Source organism: Schistocerca gregaria, chromosome 3 (assembly GCF_023897955.1).
Source record: "Schistocerca gregaria isolate iqSchGreg1 chromosome 3, iqSchGreg1.2, whole genome shotgun sequence".
Lineage (NCBI taxonomy): Eukaryota > Metazoa > Arthropoda > Insecta > Orthoptera > Acrididae > Schistocerca > Schistocerca gregaria.
Window position 1 is genome coordinate 612789656 of NC_064922.1, and position 25838 is coordinate 612815493.

Consider the following 25838-nt stretch of genomic DNA (forward strand, 5'->3'; position numbering starts at 1 on the left):
AATAGTGGCGAGAGGTGTGTCCTGAGCATTGTCAAGCCCTCCCCTGCATCACTCAGAGACCACCCGGATATGAACTACTACGTAAAATATGGTCATCCCTTAACAGAATACGGACAAATCACGGAAGATGTGCAGATAACCTTTACAAATGAGGAAAAACACCAACTCCTAACTGTGACTGTGGAGCCAACAGACAGACCATCCGCCACATTGTCCAAGTGTGCGACAGAAGAGCATACAGTGGTAAGTTCAGTGATTTTCTGATGGAAAAAGACACCGCAAAAGACTTTATTATATATATTGTATTTAATTGTATAGATCATATATAATCTTGATGTCATTATTTAATTGTATTGCCCATTATCTGTATGTTTTATTGTGTTTTTTATGTATATCTTCGTTTAAGAAGATAAAATGATGTGCACTGCCATATGCCAAATAAAATAAATAAAGGGAAACTGTATTATTTCTAGGGATTGTCTTTGAATATTTGGTGCTAAATAATAATAATTATTATTATTAGTATTATTTTATTATTATTATTATTATTATTATTATTAAAAATTAGTTTGCATTGGGGCATAAATGTTAATTTTGTTGCTGAATCACAAAATACATCTGATGTACGTAACCACATGATTACATTTCTTAACTACGCTACTGACTGTTCAAAATACTTGAATGAGTTGTCATACAATCAAGGGATCTTTTTAAAGCTGAAACTGCCTTATTCCCACACCTTCAACAATCCAGAAATTAGCAACATGTGTCAAATTAAAGATCCCAGTAATTTAAATGTTTTAAAATACATGTTGAAGCAAGACTCCTGGATTGAGGTGTTCAATGATGATATATGTAAACAAAAATATTTGATGACAATGTCTGTCATTATTTTGATGTTACCAGTCCCCTCAAAAGACCGCAAATCGAAATCATAAGAAGAACAGTTCATAAAGAATGGATTACAAATGGGAAAATTATCTCCCATGCAGTGAAAATAAAATTATATGCAGAAAGCAAAGAAAACAATTAATCCACTTAAAAATGACAAAAAGATCCTTAGTCAATTCATAAGCAAGGCAAAGAAAAATCTGAACTAGCAAGAACGTAAGGAAAACAAACACACCTCTAGTACCATAAATAATGCAATGTGGGTTGTCAATGGTATCCTTGGAACAAAAATATTAGAAGGGAAGGAGATAAGTGGCACTTTTAATTTATGTTTTTCAAACACTGAAGCTAAGCTCTCATCTCAAATCACTTCACCATCACTCTCTATTCTCAATGAGCTTACAAGTTGAAACATATAACTTTTACTAACACCAGTGACAGCAAAAGTGGTACTGTAAATAATCAGAGAAAATAAGAACTCATCTTCATCTAGGCTTGATGCTATGTCTGATATCTTAATAAAAAGACTGCTGTAGCATTAAGAAGCTTGTTTGTGATGTAATTAACAGTTCACTAATCACAGGATGTTTCCCAGTCACATTCAAAACTGCAAAAGTAATTCCACTGTATAAAAAAGGAGACACAAATGATTCCAACAATAATATACCAATCTCTGCTCATCTTGACAAGTCAAAGATACTGGGAAAGGTCATGTAGAACCATGATACTAATATCCTGCTCACACACCATCATTTTGGGTTTTGCAGAAACAACTCCACCAACAAAGTGCTTTTTTTCATTTACAGATCACTTCCTTAGTCCTTTTAATAATAAACATCATATTTTTTTATCTGATCATTGCTCAGACTAAGGCCTTGAATTAGTCAGTGACCCATTGCTGCTACAAAAAATGGATCCATTTGGTATTAGAGATACTTGCAATCAGCAGTTTCAGTTTAATTTCACAAACAGAAGACAGGTGGTTGAAAATTCTAGTAAAGTGGCTACTAAAGTTCTGTCCGATGAAACTGTGATGAGATATGGTTTTCCTCATGGCTGCTCAGTTCTAGGGGGGCTCCTTTTTATTTATCAGTGATCTACCTCTGAACCTGACTGAAGTCTTACCTATACTGTCTGAAGGTAATACAAACCTTTTAAAATTCATTGATTCAAATATGGAGAGATGGATTAACTCACTCCATAAAGACACTAATTTCCTGGTTGTACAATAACAGACTATTATTAAATAAAAGCAAAACTACTTATATGCTACTCAGTGGCTCCAAAAATCATCCTACTTGTATGGACCCCATACTAGTAAATGATGAAGCAACAAAAGAAGGAAAGGAAATAAAATATCTTGGCGTATGGACAGCCAGTAACTTATAACGGAAGATTGAGCAGTCGGTGCTATGTTTATTTTGCAATAGTACATTCAAGTATTTCTTGTGGCATTCCATTAAAATGCACATTGTGTGGTAACTGGTAAAATGTCAGCCTAGTCAGCATTATTTAGATGCTTGTGAAATAATACAGGAAATATGAAACAAGGTCAACAGTCTTCTCAATAAAGACTACTATGGTATTTTGTATGATAGTCTCAGCCAAGGCCCAAGAAATCAGTGTTCTCCTAACATGTCTTCCTCAGGTAATCAGGACAAGAGTGCTCATACAACAGTTTGTAGGGTGGACTTATATCTGCGGGTGTGGTGTATTTTTAATATCTCAGAACACAAATAGCAACTTGTAAGTAGCCATAAAAAGTTCTAGTTTTGACCCTGCTAAAAACTTACATAATACTGACTTCTAAATCATTTTCTTGAAAGAAAAACACCCGACTGTACTATATTTTTTCCTTTCCCAAAGAGCTAGATCTGAGGCGCGGCCCCTCCTTGTCCCCCGGGTATGGCCTTATCAGGGATAAGGAACCATTTAAGTGAAACCCGAAAAGTTTACGGTAAAGTCTGTGGTGCGTGCCCCGAACTAGGCGATTGGCCTGACTGCATGCAGACAGAATCCTTTCTTCACTGTGGCAGTAGGAAGGAGAAGGTAGCAGGCCAATTGCGCTAGCAGCCTTTTCCTCCCTAGAAAGATTCTCGATGCTCATTTGACAGTAGGCCGAGTGCTTGTGGAACTGTTCTGGAGGAAATGGAATGAGGAAAAATCCCCACCCCTTTCAAGGATTGGACATGGGTCCTCAAAGGCTGCAGTCAAGTGCTCGACCTGCTAGAACACTGTATCCGCAGCTTTCACTTATGAAGAGTGAAGGAACTGTATACTATTGTGTAGTGAAGCGCATGAACAGGCATTTTGAACTGTTATGGTCATTTAACAAATAATGCATGGGTTGTCATCAGTGATGACTGAATGACAAAACAGAAGAAAAATTATGTTGTTGTTGTGGTCTTCAGTCCTGAGACTGGTTTGATGCAGCTCTCCATGCTACTCTATCCTGTGCAAGCTTCTTCATCTCCCAGTACCTACTGCAACCTACATCCTTCTGAATCTGCTTAGTGTACTCATCTCTCGGTCTCCCTCTACGATTTTTACCCTCCACACTGCCCTCCAATGCTAAATTTGTGATCCCTTGATGCCTCAAAACATGTCCTACCAACCGATCCCTTCTTCTAGTCAAGTTGTGCCACAAACTTCTCTTCTCCCCAATCCTATTCAATACCTCCTCATTAGTTACGTGATCTATCCACCTTATCTTCAGTATTCTTCTGAAGCACCACATTTCGAAAGCTTCTATTCTCTTCTTGTCCAAACTAGTTATCGTCCATGTTTCACTTCCATACATGGCTACACTCCAAACAAAAATTTTCAGAAATGACTTCCTGACACTTACATCTATATTCGATGTTAACAAATTTCTCTTCTTGAGAAACGCTTTCCTTGCCATTGCCAGTCTACATTTTATATCCTCTCTACTTCGACCATCATCAGTTATTTTACTTCCTAAATAGCAAAACTCTTTTACTACTTTAAGTGTCTCATTTCCTAATCTAATTCCCTCAGCATCACCCGATTTAATTTGACTACATTCCATTATCCTCGTTTTGCTTTTGTTGATGTTCATCTTATATCCTCCTTTCAAGACACTGTCCATACCGTTCAACTGCTCTTCCAAGTCCTTTGCCGTCTCTGACAGAATTACAATGTCATCGGCGAACCTCAAAGTTTTTACTTCGTCTCCATGAATTTTAATACCTACTCCAAATTTTTCTTTTGTTTCCTTTACTGCTTGCTCAATATACCGATTGAATAACATCGGGGAGAGGCTACAACCCTGTCTCACTCCTTTTCCAACCACTGCTTCCCTTTCATGCCCCTCGACTCTTATGACTGCCATCTGGTTTCTGTACAAATTGTAAATAGCCTTTCGCTCCCTGTATTTTACCCCTGCCACCTTTAGAATTTGAAAAAGAGTATTCCAGTCAACATTGTCAAAAGCTTTCTCTAAGTCTACAAATGCTAGAAACGTAGGTTTGCCTTTTCTTAAACTTTCTTCTAAGATAAGTCGTAAGGTCAGTATTGCCTCACGTGTTCCAACATTTCGACGGAATCCAAACTGATCCTCCCCGAGGTCTGCATCTACCAGTTTTTCCATTCGTCTGTAAAGAATTCGCGTTAGTATTTTGCAGCTGTGACTTGTTAAACTGATAGTTCGGTAATTTTCACATCTGTCAGCACCTGCTTTCTTTGGGATTGGAATTATTATATTCTTCTTGAAGTCTGAGGGTATTTCGCCTGTCTCATACATCTTGCTCACCAGCTGGTAGAGTTTTGTCATGACTGGCTCTCCCAAGGCCGTCAGTAGTTCTAATGGAATGTTGTCTACTCCGGGGGCCTTGTTTCGACTCAGGTCTTTCAGTGCTCTGTCAAACTCTTCACGCAGTATCGTATCACCAATTTCGTCTTCATCTACATCCTCTTCCATTTCCATAATATTGTCCTCAAGTACATCACCCTTGTATAAACCTTCTATATACTCCTTCCACCTTTCTGCCTTCCCTTCTTTGCTTAGAACTGGGTTGCCATCTGAGCTCTTGATATTCATACACGTGGTTCTCTTCTCTCCAAAGGTCTCTCTAATTTTCCTGTATGCAGTATCTATCTTACCCCTAGTGAGATAAGCTTCTACATCCTTACATTTGTCCTCTAGCCATCCCTGTTTAGCCATTTTGCACTTCCTGTCAATCTTATTTTTGAGACGTTTGTATTCCTTTTTGCCTGCTTCATTTACTGCATTTTTATATTTTCTCCTTTCATCAATTAAATTCAATATTTCTTCTGTTACCCAAGGATTTCTAGCAGCCCTCGTCTTTTTACCTACTTTATCCTCTGCTGCCTTCACTACTTCATCCCTCAGAGCTACCCATTCTTCTTCTACTGTATTTCTTTCCCCTATTCCTGTCAATTGTTCCCTTATGCTCTCCCTGAAACTCTGTACAACCTCTGGTTCTTTCAGTTTATCCAGGTCCCATCTCCTTAATTTCCCACATTTTTGCAGTTTCTTCATTTTTAATCTACAGGTCATAACCAATAGATTGTGGTCAGAGTCCACATCTGCCCCTGGAAATGTCTTACAACTTAAAACCTGGTTCCTAAATCTCTGTCTTACCATTATATAATCTATCTGATACCTTTTAGTATCTCCAGGGTTCTTCCAAGTATACAACCTTCTTTCATGATTCTTAAACCAAGTGTTACCTATGACTAAGTTGTGCTCTGTGCAAAATTCTACTAGGCGGCTTCCTCTTTCATTTCTTAGCCCCAATCCATATTCACCTACTATGTTTCCTTCTCTCCCTTTTCCTACACACGAATTCCAGTCACCCATTACTATTAAATTTTCGTCTCCCTCCACTATCTGAATAATTTCTTTTATTTCATCGTACATTTCTTCAATTTCTTCATCATCTGCAGAGCTAGTTGGCATATAAACTTGTACTACTGTAGTAGGTGTGGGCTTCGTATCTATCTTGGCCACAATAATGCGTTCACTATGCTGTTTGTAGTAGCTTACCCGCATTCCTATTTTCCTATTCATTATTAAACCTACTCCTGCATTACCCCTATTTGATTTTGTGTTTATAACCCTGTAATCACCTGACCAGAAGTCTTGTTCCTCCTGCCACCGAACTTCACTGATTCCCACTATATCTAACTTTAACCTATCCATTTCCCTTTTTAAATTTTCTAACCTACCTGCCCGATTAAGGGATCTGACATTCCACGCTCCGATCCGTAGAACGCCAGTTTTCTTTCTCCTGATAACGACATCCTCTTGAGTAGTCCCCGCCCGGAGATCCGAATGGGGGACTATTTTACCTCCGGAATATTTTACCCAAGAGGATGCCATCATCATTTAATCATACAGTAAAGCTGCATGTCCTCGGGAAAAATTACGGCTGTAGTTTCCCCTTGCTTTCAGCCGTTCGCAGTACCAGCACAGCAACGCCGTTTTGGTTAATGTTGCAAGGCCAGATCAGTCAATCATCCAGACTGTTGCCCCCACAACTACTGAAAAGGCTGCTGCATTAATGCTGTTTAAAGAGGAAGGAACTCTTTTATTTCATGTGAACCGTTCAAATCAAGTTTGCTCAGTTACTGTCATTATCATGTCTTGTGCACGAAGATGACAATAAGATGCGCAAAAAGCTCTTCAAGTAAAATTTGTTGTTAGGAAGTTAGTTAACCATTTATCTTCTATGGATCATAATCGTGACTACTCACTATTACGTAAAATGAATTCACTTTATAATTAGAGTACTCTTTCTCAGTGGAAAATATGGCAACATGTTGACTGGTTGCACAACTTATTAAGATTTTTTTTTTTTGGGCATGTTTACACTGATTTATACTTGCTATGTACTACATATTCAAAATGTGTCTTCAATGTCTGCACAGACACTGGAACTTAGTCCTTGAGAAACAGGTAATTTATATTGAACTACTGTCATGAGGTACTATCAAATAAATATGGAGGCAAGAATAAAATGAGAAAATAGTGTGTGTATTATTAATTAAATGAACTTTGTATTAAACAAATATGATGAGCCTGCTTTAGAATGGTAAAAGTAATGCTGTGAGTAAATCAGATTTTGGGTAACATAAGCAGTAAAATATCAGAACCTTGAGTAGAAATGAAAATATCTGAGGTGACTATATGTTATTGTCTTGCATACCTGTGAGTACTGATCTTGCGCAGAACTGAAAGTGGTACTTCATAGCCACATTCCTCTAGCAATTCATCTTTTGCAATCTCTTCCAGGCTTTTTTGCTTGTCCACAATGCCAGCACAGAGTTCAATTGTAAAGCCCTTTTCTACAGGATACTTATCGGTATCAACTGGGCTGTTTACATCAGAATCCGCAATATCATCAAAGTAAACAGCTAAAAACAGTTCACTAAATTATCATGATATATAAACAAATAAATGAGCATACAACACATTTAATTCACACACAATTTTTTGTACATCCAATCATACATAAGAGAATTTAGGGATGTGGAACGAGTTAGTTTATACATCAACCAAAGGAATTTTTCCTAGATTAATATATTAGCAGAACAGCAGCTAATTTTCAAGTAGACAACACTATTTCTCATGTATTTTACTACAAGGGTTCCTATTTTTGTGTTGTGACTTTGGATGTCCGCAGTGGATGTCAATGGTGTAATGCTAACGCTTGAACCTTCCTCTTTCATTAGTAGGTGGTTCTGTTGTTTTGTGGTTGTTGGTGACAGCAGAGAAGTGTTCCAAAATAGAGTCTGATATGGAAATATGTACACAACAGCGATGTGTAATTGAATTCTTGCAGAAACTGCCACAGAAATTGAGCTGATTGAAATTCATCAATGTTTGCTAAAGGTGTATGGAGATGATACAACAGACATGAGCAATGTGAGGCGGCGGGTACAGCATTTTCAAGGTGGTGAGAAGGGTGTGCATGACAAGCCATGGTCCGGTAGGCCCTGCACAGCTGTCTTCCCTTGGAATGAAGAGCTTCTTGGTCAACTCATCCATCCATGCTAGTTGGTGGATAACAACCAGAGAATTGTGTGCGAAGCTGAATGTCAGCTGTAATGCTTGGAAACAGTGTTGGAACATCTCGGTTATCGCAAAGTCTGAGTGAGACGGGTGCCGTAGATACTCACAGAAGAACAAAAAACTCATCAAATGGAAATTTTTCGGGACCTGCTGGACCAATTTGAAGCTGAAGGTGACAATTCTTTCTGAAAAGCATTGTCACCAGATATGAGACATGGTGTCACCACTACGAGCTGGAGACCAAAAGGCTGTCCACGGAATGGCGACATGTGAATTCTCTGTCACAGAAGAAATTCAAGACGATGTGCACAGTCTCCTGGGATAGCCAGGGTGTGGTTCTTTTGGATGGCCTGGAGCCTGGAGAAACTGTCAATTCAGCACACCAAGGATGACACTGGCTAAGCTGAAAGCCCGAAATTCCAGGGTACAGCCAGAGAAAAAGACCAAATTTCACCCGCAGCATGGCAGTTTTGCGGCCACGCAACTCGCTGCCTTACAACATCCACCGTACCATTGCAATTTAGCACCTCCAGTCCTCTGAAAGATGGACTATGTGATGAACATTTTCAAGACCTAGATGCTGTTGTCAAAGCCGTAAGGAAGTGGTTAGCCGTAAGGAAGTGGTTAGCCTCAGCTGGTTCCAATTTTTACAATCACAGCATGCAGGCTCCGGTTCATCGTTAGGAAAAAGTGCATAACGAATAATGGCGACTAACTGGAAAAATGACAGTATGTAACTGAAATATTGCTCTATTTAGTTGTGCTGTTGTAATTTATGCTATCAGAATACTATCAGCCTCTCCATACACTATAAAAGTTAAAACTTCTTTAATATCAACATCAGTGTTAACTGAAATTTACATACCCTTGTTCAAATTTTCAAGTATATTGAGAGACTTAAGATATGGCTACACTCATGCAAGAGGAATGCCTTTAATACTATAATGTTTTAGTTTGTCTAGTATGATTTTACGGTATCCAAAGGCCGTGGCAAAGTCACTGGAAATGCCAAGGGGGTAATTTTTCTCGTTTAGTTATTTTCTTTGTTGATACTCCCTTATGGAAGCCAAACTGAGCTGTTGTTAAATGGTTATTATCAGAACAGTAATTCAGAATCGTGTTATGACTTTCTCAAAAAAATTGCAAGGAGGTAGATGGGACTATTATTAGAGGTAATTTTTTTATCTTCAGTTTATAAATGAGTGGTACTAGTGTATATTTCAGTCTTGCAGGAAATACAGTTTACTCGTTGACTAATTATAAAGGTAACTCAAGAAGGCATTATCGAGTACACTTAAGATTTCAGTGCTTGGTTTCAAATTCATTTGCAGTCATCATATACGTTACTGATTTTCAGTGACATAAAGGGACATCTATTAATTACATGTGGGGTTGTTTTTTTTTATCTCCTCCTCCCCCCTTGGTGAGATGAAGTGGGGTCACACACCATCCCACTACACATGAGGTTTACCCTATAATGTTACTATACTACAATTTAAGGACAAGTTGTTCTTTAATGTTGTTACCAAAAATATTGAAAAGTTCTTGATCGAATTACTTCAGATTTTTACCCATTACTCTAATAAATAATTGGCCAGACATAAGATGCATATTTTCTAATATGTCTGGTATATAAATGTTTACATACTATACAAAGGGGAAAGGTTTCAAGAAGTTCTTAACTGATTTACTTCAAATTTTCACACAATACTCTAATAAACTTTTGGACACACACAGGTTGCATATTTTTTAAATATATTTGGTGTGTAACATTGCTAACATAAATCTCGAAACGTTCCTGACCTATTTTCTTCAGATTTTTATATAATATTCTAGAAAATGTTTGGACGAACATAGACTACGCATATTTCAATATATTTTGTATATAAATATTTATATGTACACTACTATATAAAGAAAAGTTGTTTAACTTTGTTACAAAAAACCAAGAAAAATTTTTGACCAATTTAATACAAATTTTTACACAATACTCTAATAAACATTTGGACAGATAGATATTTGTTTAAATATATATGGTATATGGTATACAAACACTTCTAAATTAAGACAAATCGTAGTTTAATGCTTTTACCAAAAATCTCAAATAATTCTTGACAGATTTTCTCCACATTTTTACACGATATTGTAAGAAATATACTTTTAATGAGAGAGAGAGAGAGAGAGAGAGAGAGAGAGAGAGAGAGAGAGAGAGAGTAATGCTGATGCTGGTGTGGGTGTTGCAGTAGATGGGTGCTGTGATACAACAATAGGTTCTCCTTGGAATACATATACAGGCTTCACTTGGTCCAACTAAATGGTACAGGGCTTGTTGTCAACAAGGACACTGATGATTCTTTTGCCTCTGTTGATTGCGCGGTGAAGGCCTGTGTACAGATGTGTCATTGCTGGTTTCGCTCCATCTACCCTTAGCATGACATGTGTGGATGATTTGCAACTCATGGTGCATATAGGTGGATGAGCTGCCATGGCTTGATGCAGTCAGATTTGAACGATTCATTCCCTGAGCCAAAAAACAAAATCTGCATGGTTGATATCATCTACGTGGACTGCCTGTGAATCGTTTAATTCATCCAGTAGTCACAGTGTTTCTTCATAAACCAGTTCAGCTGGCAAAGAGTCCAGGTCCAATTAATAAGTGCTTCACAGACCAAGCAACACCAATGGTAATGCTGTTGTCCAGTTTGAATTATTAGACACAAGCATGGTCATTAGAGAACAGTGCCAACATTCTACCTTCTCGATACTGACCAGGTGATAATTATTTATGGTGTATAGTGCCACAAAATTTGTTAAGCTGTGTGAACAGGTCAGATTTAAATGGAAGTCTGTGGTCCATCATGACATGCAGAGAGCAGCAGAAACACACTATCCAAGAGGGTACGAAGGCAGAAGCTAAAATCTCTACTGAAATGTTACTTACCTGTGCTGCTTCTGGCCTTCTGGTGAAGCGATTGTTCACCATCAATATGTAGCATTGACCACTGAAGGAAGGCAAATGGCCTGCTGCATCAATCTGGATGTGAGCAGTCATGTCCAGAAAGCCACCTATAGGTGTATGCGCGTGGTGGTGAACTTTGCTGCATTGACACCTGAAGCACATTTATGCCCATTCCTGGCAATCCTTATGGATGACGGCCACAGAAAATAGCTGGAGACTAGGTGAGTTGTTGGCTGGGCTCCAGGGTGGCACAGATTATGTGAGCTGTCTTCAAAATAAGTAAGTTAGAAAAAGATACGATTTATTACAGGACGTGTTACAATATAGCTTGATGTCAGCTCCAGGAACAGTAACTAAGTGGAGGTCTAATGATAAAGATGAATCCTTGAGCAGACTGTGCAGTTCTTGGTCAGTCAGTTGTGCTTCTGCAAGTTGACTTAAGTCAATCAACAGCGACTGTGAGGTGCTGTTACCATAGGAAAAGTAGTCAGTTACAATTTTTTTGACCGCAGAAATGTGCCTCACATATGTGCAAAACTGTGCTACAGTAAACCAGCTGATTGTGATGTCGATGTGAACAATTGACGTTCTTTTGGTGAAAGGCGTACGTCAGTAGCTTGTGGTCAGTATAAATGGTGAACACTCTGGCTTCAAGTTGAGGTCTGTAGTATTTAGTGGCCTCAAAGATTGCTAGAAGCTCTCTATCACAGGCACTCCATTTTCATTGTGACAATGAATGTTTATGTGAGAAGAAAAAGCTAGCAGCTGCTATGTGTCATCACACTGTTGTTATAGTGTTGCACCAATTTCTGTCTGGTTTGTATTGACCACTAATGCCAAGGGAAGATTTGGGCAGGTAATGCAGCATCTATTATGCTCTGTTGGCCATCTCAGAAGTGTAGATCATACTATATGAGAACGAGACAGTTGAGTTGCCTATAATCTTTGGGCCAGTGAGTGCAGCCATTAATGGTTCGTGCAATTTGGGTGCATGTGGCAGATGTTGGCAGTAAAAATTAAGAACACTGAGGAACAGACGCAATTCTGTGAGACAGCAGGTAACAGTATTGAACCTGTTGACGAGATTTTATGGCCCAGTAAATTGATCTCTGTCTGACGAAAAATGCACTTATTGGTGTTCATGACTACCCTTTACTGCTGGTAGTATGTCAGGAAATCTCCTCCCTGTGGACACCACCTTGATGAAGCACTGTCTGTGTGAGTGGAGAGGCTTGCGCATCTGCATGAGGCTGAGGGCTGTGCCGAAGAGAGAGGACCTATTGCCAAAAAGGCCTTAGCTGATGGATCAGATTGAGTGTTCCACAACACGTGTCTTCCTTATCCACTCCTAGTCCTTACCTAATTCCCTTCCTCAATCCAAGGTGTGATGCAATCTGTGCCAAGAGGTGCACGGCACATGGGAAGATGTGCCACAAATGGAGTCTCAGGGATACTGGGCAACCTCCCTGAGTAAGTAGCCTTACACCATGTGGGGCTCCTGTGGTGTGGACTGTGTAGATCCCCAAATCTCATGGGATCAAGATGGACACAACAGAATAAAATGAATTACAATGAACTGAGGGGCAAACTAAGACCTCAGACACCCAAAAATTGGGGTCAGGACCAATGGAATGCACTCCCACTAGTGAATCAGGGTCTAGAGCTGAGCAAGAAGTGTGAACTGTGATTGAGAAGTTGGACCAAATCAAGGGCTCAGAGGAGGAAACTTCTCAGGGAACAGAAACTAAAGTAAGGAAAAGAATAGCTTCCCAAACATAAGTGGAGGGAATTAAAAGGGCTTGAGCTCAAGACACCCAAGAAGAAACTGTCTCAGATCCCCACAATGTCAAAGACAGGTAACAAGAGGATAAGGAAGGAATCTAAGACTTCCTCCTCTCAGGATAAGCAAGACCAGAAAAAGCCGAGGTAAGAAATAGGGAAACAGACCTGTAGTACTACAGTCTTGGTTTTTAAGATGGCAGTTATCCAGGAAGGCTATCCACTGGTAGACATCAATTCGCAGCAGCAGGAGCTCGTACAGATGGCCCTCTTTGAAAAGATTGGACGGGGAGGGTAGGTGGAGGGGTAATGGATGGACGATGGTCCAGGACCCAATTTCAGGAGTGTCTATCTAGATTGCGGTGCTCTCATTTTTGTCTGCGAGGGTGTGCATATGATGGAATGGTTCAAGGACAAGGTTCCCCTGATATCCCCATGGGAGGATGCGAAGCTGCTGGTCAAGGCGACAGCTGAGATGCTTAAGACCACAAAGGTATCAATATGGGTACCAAAGATCCTTAAGGATGTCTCTCCAAAGACTCTGTTCGTGAAAGTACGGGTCTAGAACCGAAAAGTCTCAACAGAGGATTGGAGAGTAATCAGCCAGAAGGCTGTACTGGAAGGGTGTACCCTGGTGGTAGAAGTCCCTGAAGGCGGTGCGAGAGCAGGACCTGAAATTGTTTTTAGTGTTCTTGCAGGTCGTCGTCAGGGTAATCAAACACCTCAAAGGCAATAATAGCAGCAAGACGGAGACTGAAGATGCTGCAGATCAATCTGCAGCACAGTAAAGAGGCCACTGCAGCCCTTGGCCATTGCCTGGGGAGACAGGAAGTGGATATGGCCCTACTTATATGAAGGGGGCGTATGGGGCCTCGGTGGTATTGAAGGTAAGCTGATTTATGCTAGAAATCTAAGAAACTCCAGAACATGCATCTATGTGAGAAATGGAATTTCTTTCATGCCAATGAAACAACTTGGAGGTAATCCTTGGCAAATTTAGTGACACATTGAGGAATACGGCACAAGGTGCATTGGACATTGTCCAAGAATGGTGCATTAAACAAGATCTAAGGGTTAATCCTAAGAAGACTGTTGTGGCTCCATTCACGAAGAAGCATATCCAACACTCAAGTTGGAATCTAAAGTTCTCCAATGAAACTCTGCCTGTGAAGGGGATAGTGAAATATCAAGGATAATCTTAGATAAGAAACTAACATGGACCCTTCACATTAAGAGCATTTGCTCCGAGGCGAAAGGTACTCTAGTGAGTACTAGAAGAGCTTGTGGAAAAAACTGAGCCCTAAGCCCCATGGGTATGCATTGAATATACATCACAGTAGTTAGACCTAGGATCTCCTATGGAATTGTAGTGTAGTGGAAGAAGGTAGAACAGCACGTTAGAGCTAAGGAGCTTGCTAAGGTGCAGAGACTACTGCTTAGCCATAACAGGCAGAATTAGCAGCACACCAACCACTAGGATGGAAGCTATGCTTGACATGCTTCCACTACACCTTTGGGTCAAGATGGAGGCAGCAGCTGGTGCATACAGACTCAAAACTGTTAAAAACTGGATCTCATTGGGATATCCAGAATCACACACTAAAATAGTGAGTGAGGTAAATATAGGAATGGTTGCGGAAATGCCGGCCGACTACATCATAACTCTCAACTGCTTCAACAAACCTTACAATATATAATAATAGGTAGCATCTACAACTATTCAGACAGCAAGGCAGCCCTGAAATCATTGGTAACTCCTACAACAAGATCTAAGATTGTTGCAGAATGTCAGGGCTCTGGTGGAGCTAGCAGAAAGCAATAGGGTAAACCTAGTGTGGGTTCCTGGCCACTCAGGGATTGATGGCAATGAACAAGCCGACAGATTGGCCAGGATGGGGGCAATGACTCCATTCATCAGACTGGAAGCTGTCCTGACAATCACCAAGGTTGTGATCAAACTAGAATTACGATACTGGCTCAGAAGACAGTGTGCAGAATACAGAACCAAGGTCTATAAACAAAAACATGGCAAGGTAATGATGCCAAAGCTTTGTTTTAAAAGAAGCTCTGTAATCCTGGGCTTGAATAGGAAAGAGACTAAACTCATGGTTGGACTGATGACTGGCCATGGGAATTTCAAAAAACACCTACATACAATGGGTCTAATGGAAGAAGACCCTAAACGTAAGATCTGTGACAACAGTGAAGAAACTGCATCACACTAATCTTCCAATGCACGGTGTTGGAGAGCAAGAGCAAGAGAGAGAGAGAGAGAGAGAGAGAGAGAGAGAGAGAGAGAGAGAGAGAGAGAGACTACTTTCGAGACAACTAGACGTGAAGAAATTGTATCTAACAAAAAACTGGTAAAGGGACTCCGTGCACTATTTAAGGACACTGGTTGGCTTTATTAGATGTACAGGGAGTGACACCGCACAAAAAGCTCGGTTTCTGTTTGCGTAGTGTCGGGTTAGACCAAAACTATTTCAGCTTCCCTGCCAAAATCAAATCAAGTCAGATCAGGAAAACTGATCCTATTATGGATTCCGATACATCGGTGACCATAAAATCCCACCTCAGGTCACATGGCAGTCTGAGGTGAAGCATTATATGCAGCATGGCTTGCATCGTTATTGTTGAATTATTAGCTGCAATCAGGCAGAAAGTGTATGGTGGATGCTTGCTGTGTAGGTGTGTGCATGCAAGCACAAATAGGTCAGATCCAGTGTCCACTATGTATTTTTGTTCTGCAATGTAATCTGGCAATCAGTCGACATGCCTTGGCATTTGGATGAGCACACAGTATTTTACATTTATGTGCCTACTCTCTAAATATTCTGCGATACCAGCAGACGGTATGTTGGCCAGTCCCAGAGGTTGAGGAAGAAGTAGAAGAGTGGTTTCTCAAGCACCTCCGAAGGAGTTTCTATCCTTGCTGTGGTCATGATGGGTCAACAATTCACCAATCTGCTTCATCAACAAATTGACCTTGGCAGCCAGAACATCGTAATCCATGTGTGAAACCACTGGTGACTACAAGCTGTTACATGACACTACCACTGCACTTATTGGTGCAAACATTATTGTGGCAAATATCTTGTCCACCAATTCAGCCACTGCACCCAAGACCATGTCAGTTTGTGATGCAAAAATGGCTTTCACTTGAAGTTGTAGACAGCTGCTCCACAAGGTACGTAGTAGGCTATCAGGCAGTGTATCAGTATCAACTTTACTCTGTAAATGCCTCGAGTACTGTGACAGCCTCCTGTTGCCCATATCCTGTTGCATCAAAAGTTGCTAAACTCATTCCTCTTGTGAGGTGGACACCTTACAGATCAGTTCTATCTTCAATTTTTCGTAAGCATCAGTCACAAGTGGGGCTGTGATTACATCCTCAATTCTTGCAGATTTCACAGAGTCCACCATAATTCCTGCATAGCTACCCTTAACTTGCATGAACCACAGTACTGGATTGTGCAGACAGACAGGCGGTAAATACACGGCGAGCCAAGAGAGTGAAGGTACAGTTTCCGTTGGTGATTCAGTCATGCTAAATCTTTTCTTCCAATGTACAATGCAGCTGAGTTATGTAGAGGTCACAAGTTTCAAAACTTCTAGAAGATTAGCTGTTCGACAAACACTTGTGCATGTACTTGAAATTTTGCTGTAATACAAAACATAAATTCTGACATCACAGGAAAGGAAGAACTCTTTTACCACACAAAGAAGAACACAATCTCGTATGGAAATCAGTATTTCGTAGCAACTGAGAAGTTAACAGCAGTATGCAAACTGTCTCAAAAAACTAGAAAGAATCAATTTCTAAGAACAACTATCACAGAAAGTCATATAAATCACGCAGCACTAAACCAATGAAAGTGATAAACCAACAAAAAAACCATGTCTTTGACAGAGAGCACAAGAACTCTTTGACAGTTGATGTGTACATCAGCCGACAGCAAGTAGTGATTTTTTTCACTACAGAGTGACAGGACAGTCATTGGACGTACTACTGGTTGTGTATTCAATAGCCACATTATTTCAGTGTGCAACCTTATCATCATTAGATGTTCTCACAAACACCATGTGGGTGACTTATATCCCCTCCCTCACATCTCTGGAGCATGTTTCACATGCCATTCACACTCAAAGATGTGCACTGTCTGGGCTGATAGCAGTGTGTGATGTGCAACTACAGAGGTAGCCTCAGCAGCATCTCTTTTGGTGCTCTAGCCGCCTCATAAATCATTTCATGCTTGCTGAATACCTTATGCTTATCCTTAATCATTTTGAGGGCAGTTTCCCAGGCCTCATATAATCGAAGTTTATCAGTTAGTACTTGGTCCCAATAGTAGGGATTAGATTTGAAAAAAAGGAAGTGGTGGTGGCGGCGGTGGGGGTGGTGTGTTATTTCACAGAAAAAATATAGTGCCTAGATTTAAATAGGTTGATAAACAGTAATTTTAACATGTGGTTAAAAACACTTTATTTTAAGCGTGTGAATCCAGAGTAGTATTCAGACGCACAGGCACATATACAGACAGAGACAGACAATTGGAGAAAAAGCTCTGCATTGATGCACACAGAAGTCATTGGTGGCAGACCAATTATTAGTAGCCTAACATTTTTACTCTAGCAATCATTCTATATGTAAAACCTGCCCCCTATACCTGCTCACTACCATCTAATCCAGTCTAACCGCTAATAGAGCACACAACATCAAAAGCAAATAACTTACAACACCAGTTACGTTGTTTATTAACCAACAAGTGTCCACCGTATAGTGTGTTAGATAGCAAACACCACCTCTACACTGGCTTGTACGCATGAATGAGCATGGAAGAACTGTCCACCTTGGGGACCCGGAGTACACAATTGCTGAACACGTGCTACAGCAAGGATAGCCAAGAATTTTGCATGTGTGCAGTTGGTTGGTTGATTTGGGGGAAGGGACCAAACAACTTCATCAATGGTTGCATCAGAATAGGGAAGGATGGGGAAGGAAGTTGGCTGTGCCATTTCAAAGGAACCATTCCACATTTGCCTGAGGCGATTTAGGGCAATCGCAGAAAACCTGACTCAGGATAGTTTCCCGAATGTGAGTCCTGTGTGCTAACCATTGTGCCACCTCGCTCAGTTATGTGCGCAGTGCTCTGACTCGTGTGAAGTTGTCGCCTAGCTGCACACTTCCCACACTATCATGCCATGCTGTATGAGTTGGGAAAGGACGTAAGTGCCATTGCATCACATGTCAATGGCAATGCAATCACACAAGGAACACTGAATGATTTGAGTGTGGTTTGGTTTCATAAGAACATAGATCACAATCAAAAATAAATTCAGTATTATTTAACACTTCAGTGATCATGCCCAAACATAGCTCAGGCCCCAATGATGAGTTCAAAATACTGCACCTGAGTATATAACTTGGAATGCCATTTTCTTGATGTGTGAGCCACTTATTGCTCAAAAACTAAACACTTTTGTATGAGAACAATGTACAGACTCCTTGCTACCTCTCTCTTGATACATGCTACCTTCTGTTGTCAATTTCTACACCTACATCTATGTGATTACTCTGCTATTCACAATAAAGTTCCTGGCAGAGGGTTCAATGAACCACCTGTCTCTCTACTGTTCCACTCTCGAACAGCATGCGGGAAAAATGAGCACTTAACTTTCGTTTTATCATGATGATCATTTCTCCCTATGTAGGTGGGTGCCAACGGAATGTTTTCACAATAAGAGGAGAAAATTGGTGATTTAAATTTCATGAGAAGATCTCATCGCAACGAGAAACACCTTTGTTTTAATGATGGTGGTGGTGATGATGATGATGATGATGATGATGATGATGATGCTGATGACGAAGTCCCATACTCTGAGGAGTGTAGGGGACGATGCAAGAGACCCACACTGCCATACTGGGCAAGGCCCTAGAGGAGGTGGTTTGCCATTGCATTCCTCTGACCATAATGGGGATGAACGATGATTAAGACAACACAATAACACCAAGTCATCTCGAGGCAGGAAAAATCCCTGACCTCGCGGGGAATCGAACCCGGGACCCCGTGCATGGAAAGCGAGAATGCTACCACAAGATAGCCACTCCAATTCACATATCATGTCTCTGGCACTATCTCCCCTACTTCATGATAATACAAAATGAGCTGCCCTTTTTTGTACTTTTTTGATGTCATCCGTCAGTCCCATCTGATGCAGGTCCCACACCGCACAGCAATACTCCAGAATAGGGTGGACAAGCATGGTGTAAGCAGTCTCTTTTATAGACCTGTTGCACCTTCTAAGTGTTCTGCCAATGTATCGCAATCTTTGGTTGGCTCTACCCGCAACATTAGCTATGTGATTGTTCCATTTTAGGGTGAATTGTAATCCCTAAGTATTTAGTTGAATTTACATCATTCAGATTTGTGTGACTTATCACATAATCTAAATTTAGCGGATTTCTTTTAGTACTCATAACTTCATACTTTTCTTTATTCAGGGTCAATTGCCACTTTTTGCACCATACAGATATCTCATATAAATCATTTTGCAATTCATTTTGAACATCTGATGACTTCACAAGACAGTAAATGACAGCATGATCTGCAACAATCAAAGATGGCTACTGAGATTGTCTCCTATGTCGTTAATATAGATCAGGAACAATAGAGGGCCTATAACACTTTCCTGGGGAACAAAGGATATTATTTCTGTTTTACTCGATGACTTTCTGTCTGTTACTATGAACTGTGACCTTTCTGACAACAAATCACGAATCCAGTCACGCAACTGAGGCGATCTTTCTGTTTAGCGAGTGGTTGTATATAATTGCTAAATATGGAGATATTGTATCAGCATACTCTGAGAGGAACCTGATTGGTATACAATCTGGACCAGAAGGCTTGCTTTTATTAATTTCTAGAATTATTTAGTATGAAAGAGTGGTAAAAGTAATAGCTGTTGTTGCCACTGGCTGAGCCATTGAGACATGTGTGACTGCAGTGTTAGGTTTGTGCATGTACTCTCACGGTTTGCAGTCATACATGTATGTCTCATTTGATGAGTGAGCAAGAAATTTTGGAAGCTCAGGAAGGAGAAGTCAATGATTCTGGATCAGAAGGAGAAATATTTGAGTGGAATCAGAATGAAGAAGATCGATATTCAGATAAATTGCAGTCTATTATAATTTTTTGTCACTAATATTTTTGTTCATATACTGCTGCTATAATTACAATTTAGTTCTGTTTTATTTGTCTTAATCTTGCCCCCCCCCCCCTTTTTTTCAGGCGAATCTCATGACAATACATGTCCCAACACAGGTTTCCAAGATTTATTTGCAAAAGACAAGACAATTTACTGGCAAAACAAGCAGGAAATAAACAAACTAGTATTGCTCTGACTGCAGCAAACCTCTTTGTTTGCTAAAATACTTCACATTTTTCCATACAAATGCAAATTACATATGAAAGCACACACTTTTTGCAAGGATAATTACACAGTCCATCATAATTATTTTAAGATTTCACAAATTTTTGTCAATCAGGTTGCCACATAATCGTGACTCAAAAGCCTTTCATGCACATATGTTGATTGAAAAATTGTAGGTATCATGTCTGCACCCTTATTATGGAGATGTGGAAACTCTTCAGGGTGAAAACAATGTAGAACTTGTGGACAATTTTATTGTAAAAGAATTTATCTTTTAAACAGGAATAGCATTAGAGATCCATCAGTTCCATCTGCACACATACAGAGACTCTTGCAACTGAAATGGCAACTCAAAAACAGATGTGAGATTGGTAGTGTCCTCAAAATATTAGAAAACTATTCCTGCGATTCTTCCAATGACACAACAAACTCTTCAAAATTCATGTTTTCTTTTAACATATGGGAGATCAGGGAAATGGATGTCTTTTCTAGTCAGAAGTTGTCCCTTCTGTAATGCAGTTTAGTTTTTAAAAGCATCCCCGTAAAATCAGGAATACATTATTTCTCTACCTGCAAAACCTTATTGTAGATAGTGTGCAGTCAAGTCCACTTAAATTGAGATGTCTGCAATCCATTCTGGATGTTCTAATTTTTGCTCCTGTCTTCTTTTTTTCTTCAGAACCTCAACAATAGCGGGTCAAAAAAAAGTAAGTAAGTGTGTGTCTGACTTAACCAACGTTCTTTGCAGTAATATTTAATGTTTCCATACTTTGCTCAACTTCATCAAAACCTATTGCAGCTGACAGTGTAGTAATACTTGGACTTAGTAAAATTTCCTACTGCTATCACCAATTTCATTACATGCACATGCCTTCTACTTTTGGTTGTACTGAAAAATGAATGGCACACAAATCATCTCTCAACCGTTGTAATTTTTTGGTTTTTCATTGTCAACTAAATCCTTAAATTCTTTCTGCATTGTGTTGCATTGCTGTTACACAGTAAATCTGCAGTACCCATTGATTATGCAACTGCACAAAAGATATTGGAAACTCTCACCTGTTTCTTCGGGGGGTCCCATTTGTTTTTAAAGGTTTGGATGGTTGATCACTAGATTGCATGTTTTTGTGCGAGCCTTTTCTTCTGTGAGTCCCATTTGCTTTTAAAGGGTGGGATGGTTGTTCACTATATTGCATGTTTTTGCGCAAGCAATTAATGGACATATGAACTCCCTTCATACCACAAATAAACAGTGAAAGCTAACACCTCTTACACCATGATTCTGCAGAACTGAAAGAAGTCGTGACAACTGCAAAATGCCACACCAAATGCTGGAAGAAACTGTTGCACCACACTGTTGAATGATATGTAGTGCTGTCCTGAGTAGTTCAGGAAAGGACCGAGTAAAGCTGCGACGGGCTGAGCCTTGGAACACACACTTGCAGCACACCGTTCATGGGTAAAGTTCTGTATGCCATGGCCAACTCTGCTCTAGAGTATGACCCAAGAGACCTGAGAATAAATGTAGATAACTGCAACTAAGTCAACTAACAGACATGTCTGCTAGCATATGTTATGCAGATATTGCAATGATAAAATCAGAATAACAAATTTTATTTATGGTGGTTTAAAGAACATATTTCTTTCTGTGTTACATCCTTCTATGAATAAGGAACACAGTATCTGCTGCTTTCTGTATGTACTACAAAAGTAACCAGAGTTCCAGTTTTATTTGTCATCCAGTGAGACACCTAATGATCTGCTGAATTCAATGATCATCTTGGGAATTTATATCCTTAAGCACTAATTTTTCTGCAGGATTAACTGCTGTGGTACAACTAAATACTGAAATACTGTCTTAGTTTTATGTGGAACTATTAGTTAAACTAATTAAAATAATGAGAAGAGTTTCTACATACAGTGTACTCCCAATTATTTGTATGCAGATTATTCATGAAAAAAAAGCAATACTTTTGCCTAGCAAAAACGATTAAGGAACCCTCAATGAGACAGTAAATGCCATTTCCACTGTTTAAATGACTGCTGTGTGACAACAGAGTATCGTTTCCATTTTTATTGGCCAGTCTGTTGCGCACAAATCGAAAACAAACTCAGTTTTCTGATGTTAATTGGCATGTAAGTGTCGATGAAGCAAGTTGAAAGAAATTTGTACAAAAGATGATGGGGAAATTAAAACACATGTGCTAACATTAAAATAAAAATTAGAATTAATTGGAGGAAACTGCTGCTAAACTAATGTTGACTATGGTACTGAAATGAAGATAGTTCATGGCATTAAAAAGAGTACTGTAAGTAGAAAACACAGGATTTTCTCAGGAAATGTGACTGGTTCTGGACCATCTCCACAAAAGAACCATGAGGAGATCTACATTTGATGAATTAATGCTATTCTTTTGCAACGTTTAAGCCAAAAATGAGCAGAAGATATCAATGTTTCTTATGCGATGTTTGCTGAAAAAGGTAAATTTTTTTCATGAAGCTCTTGGGTTAGATGTAGAATTTAATGCCTCATCTGGATGGTTTACCAGATTTAATAACATCATTGGATTCACAAACTTTCTGTGCAAGCAGAGTGGCTTGGTCCAAATGTTGCAGCAGCTGATTGCTTCCGAGAAGAGTTCCAGAAATTTGTGGCAGAAGGGAATGTTAGACCAGGCAAAATTTATAACGCAGGCAAAAGTGGTCTCTATTGGAAATGTCTGCCAACCAGAATCCTTGCTATTAAGACAGAAGTTCATACTCCTGGATATGAATCATTTAAGGAATTCATTACAATTTTGTGCACTGCTAATTCTTGGGAATAAGCTGATATTGTCAACAAGAAACAAGAGCAAAGAATATATATATTCCAGAATGAGATTTTCACTCTGCAGCGGAGTGTGCGCCGATATGAAACTTCCTGGCAGATTAAAACTGTGTGCCCGACCGAGACTCGAACTCGGGACCTTTGCCTTTCGCGGGCAAGTGCTCTACCATCTGAGCCACCGAAGCACGACTCACGCCCGGTACTCACAGCTTTACTTCTGCCAGTTTGGAAGGTAGGAGACGGATACTGGCAGAAGTAAAGCTGCGAGTACCGGGCGTGAGTCGTGCTTCGGTAGCTCAGATGGTAGAGCACTTGCCCGCGAAAGGCAAAGGTCCCGAGTTCGAGTCTCGGTCGGGCACACAGTTTTAATCTGCCAGGAAGTTTAATATATATATATTGAGAAGCCAATGTCAGAATACCAAGAGACCAATGTCAGAATAACCAGACTAATTAACACGGGGCAACAAGAGGTTCGTAAACTTACACCATTTACTGCCTGAACCCCCTGTTTCTAAGCCAAAAATATCCTTTGGGAATGGGAAGAGTTACCCTAAAATATAATACCATATGTCACATGCAAATGAAAATAAGCAAAGTACACTATTTTTCATGCTGAACTATCACTTACTTCAGATACCATTTGAATAGTAAAAATGGCAGCATTCAGTCTTTTAACTAGATCCTGAACATGAGCTTTCCATGACAGTTTACTATCTATCTGAGCCCCTAGAAATATGAACTGTTCAGTTTCACTAATCATATGCCCATTCTGTGAAATTAAAATGTTGGGTTTTTTTGAATTGTGTGTTAGAAAGTGTAAAAAACTGAGTCTTACTGTGATTTAGCGTTAGTTTATTTTCTACAAGCCATGAACTTATGTCATGAACTGCACTATTTGCAACAGTGCCAACATTGCACACAACATCCTTTACTACCAAGCTAGTGTCATCAGCAAACAGAAATATTTTAGAATCACTTGTAATATTAGAGGACATATCATTTATATAAATAAGGAACAGGAGTGGCCCCAACAATGATCCCTGCTCCCACCCCATTTGACTGTACCCCATATCACAGCCATTCTCAACACTGTGAATAATGACCTTTTGCTTTCTGATGTTAAAATAAGCAACTCACCATATCCCAGTGAACGACCAACAAGGTGCGGAAAACCTGTCCTGGAGGATTTTTGGTACCTCACCAGGGCAAGGAATGGAGTATGACACCACAAAATGTACATACAAATGTAACCAGTTCTCATCCTCATCACCTGCAGATTCTAAGCTTAAACATCCAGTGTCTTAAAAATAAATCATTACAACTTGAGGTAGCTATGAACAGTGCAAATATTGACTTCATGTGCATTGTGGAGCATTGGTGCAGAAGTTTTGAACTAAGTAGCATTAATATTCATCTGTTTAAGTTGGCAAGCCAATACTGTAGAAAAAATACCAAGAATGGAGGTGTATGTATATTTACAAAACCAAGTAACAGCTATCATTTTAAAGCAGCAGCTCTGCAGTTGAATGAAATACAAGGAAAAGTCATAGTCATAGCAATACACAGACCACCTACTGGTGATGCAGACATATTCTTTAACCAATTAGAAATATTGCTTAACACACTGTTCACCGATAGACCTACTGTAGTTGTGTGTGGGGACTTCAATATTAATCTTATGAGTGAAAGTAGAATAAAAGACCAGTTCCTAAATCTGTTATGTAGTTTCAACCTGCTTCCACACATACACACACCCACAAGAATAACAAATAATACAGTCAGTCTTATTGATAATATATTTTCAAATGTAGGACGCACAAAACTTGAAGTAACAAATACTGATTTGGGATTATCAGACCACAATGCTCTTGTTCTCAAAATTCCTTCAAGGCCACTGAAAGAGAAAAAAAACACACTTCGTGTATAAAAGAAATTTTTCTACAGAGAACTGTCTAGAATTCATAAATATGCTAACTAATGAGGCTTGGGTAGAAGTACTATCCCTAACAAATACAAATGATGCATATAACACATTTTCTTCCATTTTCATGGGATATTTTGAAATGTGTTTTCCAAAAACACTGTCAAAAATCAGGTCACATGGCAATACAAAGCCGAGTTCTTGGATCACAGCTGGCATCAAAACTTCCTGTGGAACTCTAAAGAGACTAATTTCTAACATGAAAACATCCACAGACCCACAATTCATAGAATATGTCAGGAATTACAAGAGGGTATATAGAAAAAGTAATTGCTAAATAAATTTCATGAGTAATGATAGTTTTATAAGACAGTCTGTAAACAAATCAAAAGCCATATGGGGTATTGTGAAGACTGAAACGGGGAAGAGTTGTGAAAACCAGGACATTTGCCTCAAAAATTTTAAAAATATCAATATTAGTAAACAAGATCTGCCAAATTATATTAACAATTATTTCATAAATGCAACAACTTCATTTAGCTTAAAATTTACAAACGAAGAAAAACCTGAATATCCAAAAACAGCTTGTAGGATGAGGGTAGAGCCAACAAATGAGGGTGAAGTGTTGAAATTGATACAAAGCTTGAAACCTAAAATGTCGGCTGGCATAGATGAGGTGCCTTTGTCAATCATAACAAGGACAGCACTACAAATTGCAAAGCCCTTTGCACACATAGCCAATTTATCATTCAGTGAAGGAGCTTTTCCAAAAAGGCTGAAAATTTCAAAAGTGAAGCCATTATTTAAAAACGGCGACAAGTACAAGGTAGAAAACTATCGCCCAATATCTCTCCTCCCTGCATTTTCAAAAATATTAGAAAAACTGATGAAGCACCGAATCAACAGAAATCAGCATGGCATCCAAGCACGTAAAAATACCGAAACAGCAGTAATGTGCTACACTGAACAAATA

The 25838-nt window shown here is 39.4% G+C and overlaps 1 protein-coding gene across 1 annotated transcript in view; it reads right to left on the reverse strand.

Moving 5' to 3' along the window:
• The window catches only part of LOC126354157 (uridine diphosphate glucose pyrophosphatase NUDT14-like), an 83369-nt gene that overhangs the window by 15664 nt on the left and 41867 nt on the right, over nt 1–25838 (reverse strand). The window contains exon 4 of the mRNA XM_050003573.1: nt 7083–7290. Within this exon, the coding sequence (XP_049859530.1) occupies nt 7083–7290 (208 nt within the window). The remainder of the gene's footprint in view (nt 1–7082; nt 7291–25838) is intronic.